Source organism: Brassica oleracea, chromosome C7 (assembly GCF_000695525.1).
Source record: "Brassica oleracea var. oleracea cultivar TO1000 chromosome C7, BOL, whole genome shotgun sequence".
In the NCBI taxonomy this organism is placed as follows: Eukaryota; Viridiplantae; Streptophyta; class Magnoliopsida; order Brassicales; family Brassicaceae; genus Brassica; species Brassica oleracea.
Genome location: NC_027754.1, coordinates 34,964,627 through 34,973,152, shown reverse-complemented (window position 1 = coordinate 34,973,152; position 8,526 = coordinate 34,964,627). Strand labels below are relative to the sequence as shown.

Below are 8,526 nucleotides of genomic sequence, written 5' to 3'. Positions count from 1 at the left end.
TATCATAATATATATATATAACACAACTTTAGAAGAGTGGTTCAAAAGGTTGTAAAAAGAGAAGAAAATAAATGCTGCGTGATTTGATTTTATCAGATTGATCGCTTAGACTCTCGTGGATCTCTGGGACTTAACTATGGCCGTGAATAAGATTATAACAACTAAAATAACTTACATGGGCACATGAATGTGATATATTAGACACACGTATGCTATATACGGTAGGCAGAGTTATAAGCATGGTTCCACATAAGCTATAAGCCAACAAGATAGTGTTGCAAGGTAGTCAGATAAATGTCATGATTGTTTCCTCGAACTGGTAAGAAAATTGCAAGGTCGCTTTCATTTCAATTCCTTAAACATCTTGAGTTTCGCTTCGTCATCACAATACATATACACATACTTGTATATGTATACATGAGTACTTATATATCTATACCAACATCTCTTCGTGTTTCTATAAATATAAGCAAAAACACACACACACACACACATATATTTAACATATCAAATTGCATCTCTCTTCTCTCTCTCTTGTGTTCTTTGTTTCTTGTTTCTTGTTCTTACTTGTCGAGTAAAATGGTTAGCGCGACCGTTGCGAGAAACATTGCCGGCATTTTTGGTAAGCAAACAATACATACAAACATGGGTTTATATTGTGTGTGAACATTTCGAAGAACCTTTGTTTACTAATAGTTTATAATTTTTTTGTTAATTTGTTGCAGGCAATGTCATCTCACTGTTCTTGTTCCTATCTCCCATGTAATTGTTAAGCTCTCTATCTTTCTTTTAATTTATTCTTTCGGTCTTACACCTTAGGTCTCTCTTGTACATAACATATTTTACATTAGATGATTATGTTTATTTGAAAATATTTGTAATAATGCAGACCAACATTCATAACCATATACAAGATGAAGAAGGTGGAGGAATATAAAGCTGACCCATACTTAGCCACAGTACTTAACTGCGCACTATGGGTTTTTTATGGCTTACCAATAGTCCATCCAGATAGTCTCCTTGTGATCACAATTAATGCCACTGGTCTCGCCATTGAACTCTTTTACCTTTCTATCTTCTTCTACTTTTCTCCCACCTCACGTAAGGTCTAATATTATCCTTACATCTTTTTCTACTAAATTTTCCTAACACATTTTTCTCATTCGCTGGGCCAAAAATATATTAACGGTATCAAAATATTGGATTTGGTTTTGTTTTCCATCTCGATTCCAGTTAGTTTGGAACATTTTTTTTCCTAGAGATATAATAAGTACAAGGTAACAAAGTGCAACTAATTTGTTTTAGGTTTGAGAAACTTCTTGGCTAATTGTTCTAATTATTCTAAAAAATGTTGATCTGATTATATTGTAAAATTATACATAAGCTTTTGAAAGAATCTAAACGAGAGTGATACATAATTTCATTTTCGAGTTTTGTTATGTATTGTGTAAGTCGAATTAATTCTTGTCTTTTTGGCTTGAAATGAACGCTAAAACACTATAGCAACATAGTCGACAATGATTGATTCTAGTTTCAGGATGGTGATACGCAAAACAAAGTTGATATAGTGTTATTCTGAATTGGTTTTATTGAATTGATCAATGGTGCAGGTGAAAGTGGGGCTATGGCTGGTAGGAGAGATGGTATTTGTAGGAATAGTAGCCACATGCACATTGCTATTGTTCCACACGCATAACAAGAGATCTTCTTTTGTTGGAATCATTTGTGTCATTTTTGTTAGCCTCATGTATATTGCTCCTCTCACCATCATGGTACGATATTTTAATTTGCTCTTTTTACCTAAGTTTTTTATATATTTTTTACCTTTATTATAATATATTATAATATCAATTAAACAGAGTAAGGTGATCAAGACCAAAAGTGTGAGATACATGCCATTCTCCCTCTCACTTGCCAACTTTCTAAACGGTATCATTTGGGTTATTTATGCCCTTATTAAATTCGACCTTTTCATTTTGGTAAGTCCTTTAGTTATGTATTTAGCACTATCGTCATCTACTTATTAGTATTTATTAGTTTCACTTTGTTAATGTTGTTGTAGATTGGAAATGGACTAGGGACAGTATCAGGAGCAGTACAACTTATACTTTATGCTTGTTATTACAAGACAACACCAAAAGATGATGAAGAAGAAGATAATCTTTCTAAGGCTAACTCTCAGCTACAACTCAGTGGCAACCAGGGACAAGCTAAAGGAGTTCCAGCTTGATTATATCTAGGAGTAGTCAAATATTCAATAAAATTTATACTTTCCTTTTCTCTTTTTTTTTTTATAAAAAACTTCTAGATGATTTAACTAAGTAATAAAGTAACATATTATATTTCGTGTTTTATCTGTGAAATTTAAACTCATTTTTCTCCTAAGAAAGATATGTTAACTATTATATGCTACAAATATAAATGTGTGTATGTAGAATATTCAGGAAAGTGCCTGAGCTAATATGCACAACTAAAAGTAAGTAGCCTCTAAACCATACAAAAGGGGAAACACCATTCGCTTCCCGCGGAAAATTGATGGAAAAGAAAAAATAAGTCAATGCTACATTTTTCATACTGCAAAGTAAGTTAAAAATCACACTAATTATTCTTTTACCTCAGAAGCACTTTTTTAAACAAATTCTACATGGCCTATGCATATCATGGATGTAGTAACCATACATTGTTAGAACTTAATAAATATATTTGAAGCATACGGGATTTCTATTAAATCTATCTCTCTCAATAACCTTTTTTCTAGTCTCTCTCTAAAAAAACTACAAAATTCCTCATGTGACAAAACATAACAAGTTATATTCTACGCCTACCAGGGGAGGAGACAATGAAGGAGGACCCCACTATTTTTTTAAAAAAATATTTATATTTCTTTTAAATAAAAATGTATTGATCCCAATAAAAAAATATATTTGATCCCACTAAAAATAGAACCTCACAAAATAATTAAACATTAAAATTTAAATATAAAATTATGTAACTAATACATTTATATTACTTATTTGTTAAAACTTGGATTTGTATTAATTTTTATCTCAATTTTTACTATTACAAAAAATCATGAAATAAATAATATGTTTTTTATCTTAAACTTAGTTACGTATTAGTTTTAAACCCAAATTATATTAGACTCAAATAGTATAATAATTTACATCAGAAACATTAAAGATAAATTAATAAACAAACTCATGTACTTTGACAAAGGGAGAACTCGTGTTCTAGAAGCATGTTTTGGATTAATTTCAAGTTGGGTTCTTTTTTTATATCTTATACTTCGGTATTTTGATTCTTTATTTGTCAAACTAAAGATCATTATGATCATTGATTCGAATACAATAAAAATAATTAGAGTTTATGTTTATAATCTGAATATTCTTAACAGCTAGTTTCATAATTAGAAATAGACTAATTTTTGGAAGAATGACCAGCTTTTGTAAGTTATTTGGAAGATATCAAGGTCCTAAAAGAGAGTTTTATTTGCTTAGAGATTATTCATGTACCAAGGACGCAAAACAAAAAGGCGCGCGGGGACAGTCTTGCACGCAGTGTTAGGAAACATCTGTCTATTGTTGTTCACATGGACATGGAGCCAACTGTTTGGTTTTCAGCGTCAGTATGAATCTGTTTAGTTGATGACAAAAAAAAGGCTAATTTTTATTAATTAGATAAATAATGGACTAATTTATCTAGATGATCCTGGAGAAAAACAAATACCGTAATATCACCATAATCAAAGAGATAAAGTAAAGACACAAATATTTAACTTGAAAACTTTGTTAACTTAGTGGTCATAACTTTAACGCAACACTCATAAAAAATACATCAAAATGGTTTAATCATTCTTAATTTGATCAATATGGTAATTGGTTGGAATGAGTGGATTTCAATTTTTTATCGAAACAAATATATTTAAAGATGTAGTCAATGAAACTGTAATGACAAAGTTTCAAATTATGAAGGTCGGAGAAAATAAATTTTTATATAGTTTAGTAATTATGTTTTTTTTAATCCCAGTCCAAAAAAATTCTGGCTCTGCCACTGGCGCCTACCGTGTACATAATACAACAATTTGAAACTGACTTAAAAAAAACGTTTGCTTAATAGTTGATACGATGTTATATCCCCTTGAAACCAGCATGAGTAGTAATACTATGTTCTAGCCCCTAGAAACCAGAATGAGTAAGAACATCATTTCATACATGACTCACAGACTAGAAGAAAATAAAGAAGCATTCTAGATAAAGATTGCTTCTGATTCATTGCTCAACGGCTATGTTTCTTTATGGTGGGGAACCGATCTTCCCATCAAGAATAACCTGCTGTTATGAGTTCAAGAAGATCAGCAGTATCCGACGTATCCTGGCCCGACGAGGATAAGCTTCTTGCAATGAGCCCGGCCAAACTATCCAAGGAGCTAGCATTGAAACTAGGTTGCTTGAGTAGCGCCTCTTCTTATGTAAAATCACAGATCAATGAGCAGATGCTTGCAGCCATCATTACTACCGATGGATCCTCAGTACCATCTGCCCAATACGCCAAAGCGTTCAGTAGACTGGAAAATGTAGATATCCCCAGTGAGAATCTGATTTTCTCCCTCTTCAAAAGAATATTCATGACTGTATCACAAGCCAAGAAGATGCTTCCACTGTCCTCCTCACCATTCTGACCATCGGACTGAATCAGTTTTACTAGGCATTCCACGACAGCTATGTAGCCTCTTGAAGCAGCCAAGAGTTCACATCCTTCGTCCTTCAATGTTATTTGGCAAAGCATTGGGAGCAAGAAGCAAGTTGACAAAAACAGGCTGGACTCATCTTCGCCCTCAACGAAAAGCATATAGTCCAGAAGATCTCAGACCTGATCTTTGCATGCGTCAGGAGTTTCAGCAAGATAGCTCCCAATCACTCGCACGGATGCAAGAAGATTGTTTCCTCTCTTCTCTACATGTTCCTTTGCATCTTTTAAATACTCGAGCACCACTCCTACGGTCTCGTTTAGCGTCTTGACCACCTTGAGGAAGACGGTTTCATCATTTAGAGTCGTCCCTTCATTTTCACCAACCGGTGAAATATACTTGATGATCTTTTCAACCAAAGAAAATGCGATAGCCAGATAGCGCTGCTTCAAGAGATGCTCTTCAACATCTGAACTAGGACTAGTAGCTTCGTATTTCATGTATGCGAGCTCTTGTATGCGAACACCAGCAGAAGACACCTGTCAGCTGGAAGATATTCCTCAACGCTGTGTAATTTCACTCTACCAATAAGCCACTTCTCACCCAGAATTGACATCAAACTCTCCACAATAATCAACGCATGAAGCTTTTCCGAAGGCGCCACATGGTTCTGCAGAATCGACACAACGCCTGTGCGCATGTAGTCTGCCCAGGTGTTGTCCGGCATGGAACCAAGAGGCTAACGAAGAAGTGCGGAATAATCGGAACAGAAGACTGAAGACAGTGGATGGAGTGCTTCAAACTTCAGAGCATTGTGCAAGACCGCAAACTGCCGCGCAACGGCAGCAACCACCAAAGACAATTCAATAGTCATGCTCTCGCTGGAAAGCTTCCTAACTAATAACTGCATAATCTTTATAGCAACCTACATAGCATGTGAGCCGTCAGGTAGATCAGACATTTGGTGAGCTATCACTCTCATCAAGCCTCCAGGGTTGATGACACCAGCAGCTTCACAAGCCGAGGACACCAAATACAGAAGCTCATAGCATTCTTCAAGAATGTTTCCTTTTGACATGATTTCGAGAATAAGGGGAACCCGGGAGACCATATCTGCCGAAGAAGCTATCTCCGGAACACGTACACCTTCTCGAGGGAACGGAGGTCATCGTTCCTGCCGAGTTTGGTGACGAGAAGTAATTTGATGTTATTGACGTAGTTTAATCATGTTAATAGCCGTGCTGTATATTTAAGCATTACCATGTTTGACAAAAAAATAGAAAATTTCAATTATTTTTCATATGTATCAAAATTCTAGGGAGAATTTGTCAAATGACAATTTTGAAAAAAAAAAAAATTGCATAGCATTGATTTTGACATTATTCAATCCATAACAATTATATCAAGTTTTATCCGATAGTCCTCCTTTATTGTTCAAGTTACCAGTAATAGAGAGAAAATTGATGACATCTTACAATTTGACATTCCACAATTAGTTATCACACAATGTAATGTCACCAACACTACACATTTGTTTACCACGTAAATATGCATCGCGTTTACCACATAAATATGTATCTAACTTTTTATACCATATCACTGAAACATCATCCTTCCATCTAAATACGAAACCCTAATTATTGAACCCTAAACCAAAATATAAACCCTAAACTCAATTATCAAAATTTGAAAATAGGATATAATATTATGTAATATTAAACTAAACTCAGACCTAATTTTTGAATAGTATAGGGCTCTAACCCAACACACAACTCCTAAATGCTAAACTCAGACATAACTTTTGAATATTAAACCATAACTGCTATCACTAAATTCAAACTTCAACCCCCACCTTTCAAATACTAAACCCTAAACTGCTATCACTAAACTCAAACCTCAGTCGCCACCTTCCAAATACTAAACCCTAAATCCTAATCACTAAACCCTGAACCCAAATAAAATGGAACGAAATACATAGTATAGTATATATTGATGAACAAAATAGAACACTATTTATTAATCGTCAAATAGAACGATACATATAGGGTCACTAAACCCTAACCTCAAACCCCACCTTCCAAATACTAAACCCTAAATCTTAATCACTAAAACCTAAACCCAAATAGAATGGAACAAAATACATAGTATAGTACATAGACGTGTAAACTAGAAATTGATAAATAATGAATTTACCAAACAATCGATGGTGATAGCAATATTGATCGTACATGTGTAGGGTCCAACGACAATCACCGAACGCCCCGAATAATCGACCCGTTTGCCAAGCAGAGTCTCGCGAAATCTTCCCTCTTTTCCTTCAATTACATCTGAAAATGATTTTCGAGGGATATCCATTTTCCGGACAAGACAGATAAGATATCCCGACATAGTGGCATCTTGATACCGCCAGGAAGGGGAAAAACATACTCTAAGGAATCCAAAAATTTAAAAAATTGGTGATATGTACAGAGTAACAAGAAGTATATATGTTTGTCAATGTCAGTGAAAAGTAGAGATGCAAGTGTTATTCCATTTTTTGCTAATTGTACAATAATATAAGAACTGTACCATACTATTTAGTTTGGTACTTGCGTATGGTACAAAAATATAAAAATAGTACTATACTATAATTTTCTTTCACTACATATAGTATAGTCAGCGAGTTCATTTTCTTCACATCTTCCTCTTTTTGCAGACATAGCGATACGCGCATTCACTGATCCAGAGAGATTATTCTTCACCATACCATATCAATGCAACATACTATAACAATGAAATAAATCAAGATCAACAACATCAAAGAAACTCAAAAAAGAAATCGTGATGTCACCTCGTCGTTCTCTACGGTGCCATCTTCTCTTCCAAACTCAATTCCGCAAATTCAAAATCCATGCTCTTTCCTCACCTTGAGATGAAGTGGTTTGTGTTCGTATGTGTGAAGAAGAAACAAAGATCGGAGGAGAAGAGAAAGAAGAAGAGGAAGAGATGTCACTACAAGAAAACACGTCAGTTGCAAGGGAAAATTGCATCGCAATTCCGTTGCAAATCGCTTATTGCGAGGGTTTTGCGAGAAACCACGTTCCCTCGCAAATCGCTCGTCGCAAATGAAAATCACTCGCAAAACGCTCGCAAATTTGCGACGGAAATAAATTCCTTGCAAATTTGCGACGGAAATGTGTTTCTTGCAAAATTGCGTCGGAACTGATTTCCTCGCAAACATTTGCAACGGTTTAGTTGTTCCTCGCAAATTTGCAATTAAGAGTTCCGTCGCAATTTTGCAAGGGTGTTATTTCGTTGCAAAATTGCGAGGCTCGTTCCGTAGCAAGTTTGCAAGTCATTTGCGAATAATTGTTTTTTCTTGCAGAATTTGAAATTTTATAAATTGTTATATATTTATAAAATTCTGAAGAAAATTAAATAGTTAACGAAAATATTACTGAAATAGAAAGAAATTCAAGAGTCATTACACAAACACATACATAGAAGTTTCAAGTCATTTGAAAGAGATAGAAAACAAACTAAATAGCATCAGATTCATCATCATCACCAGAACCAGAAGACGCTTCAGACTGGAGAATGTCGGCCACGGTAGGGTCTTTGCTAGCGAGATGACGAACAATCTTGTACAGCTTCGAAATTTCATTTCCCTGGCTCTCAATCTTTTGAGCTTGGTCATAGATGATCTTCTTCAAAGATGGGTCTTCAGTACTGCTAGAAGGAAACGAAGCAGGAACAGATCCTAAAGATGTATTTAGAGAACCCACTCCATACAGTCGTCCCTTTTTGCGGGGAGCGATCTGCATAAAAAATCAGAAAAGGATCAATATCAAAGAAGACTT

General features: G+C 34.8%; 1 protein-coding gene and 1 pseudogene across 1 annotated transcript; one reads left to right on the top strand and one right to left on the bottom strand.

Annotated features, from left to right (window-relative positions):
* The first annotated feature begins 233 nt into the window (after positions 1–233).
* Positions 234–2,354, top strand: LOC106303775 (bidirectional sugar transporter SWEET4). Its single transcript, XM_013740091.1, has 6 exons — positions 234–622; positions 726–762; positions 890–1,106; positions 1,611–1,772; positions 1,860–1,979; positions 2,063–2,354. The coding sequence occupies exons 1-6, from the start codon at positions 418–420 to the stop codon at positions 2,228–2,230; spliced, it is 909 nt and encodes a 302-aa protein (XP_013595545.1). The 5' UTR covers positions 234–417; the 3' UTR covers positions 2,231–2,354.
* Positions 2,355–4,275: 1,921 nt separating this feature from the next.
* LOC106303161 overlaps positions 4,276–8,526 on the bottom strand; it is a 4,959-nt pseudogene continuing 708 nt past the window's right edge.

Coding starts and splice junctions, on each gene's coding strand:
- LOC106303775 (XM_013740091.1), top strand. CDS start 418: ATGAGTACTTATATATCTATACCAACATCTCTTCGTGTTTCTATAAAT. Junction 1,107..1,610: donor TTTCTCCCACCTCACGTAAG/GTCTAATATTAT, acceptor TCAATGGTGCAG/GTGAAAGTGGGGCTATGGCT. Junction 1,773..1,859: donor TTGCTCCTCTCACCATCATG/GTACGATATTTT, acceptor TCAATTAAACAG/AGTAAGGTGATCAAGACCAA.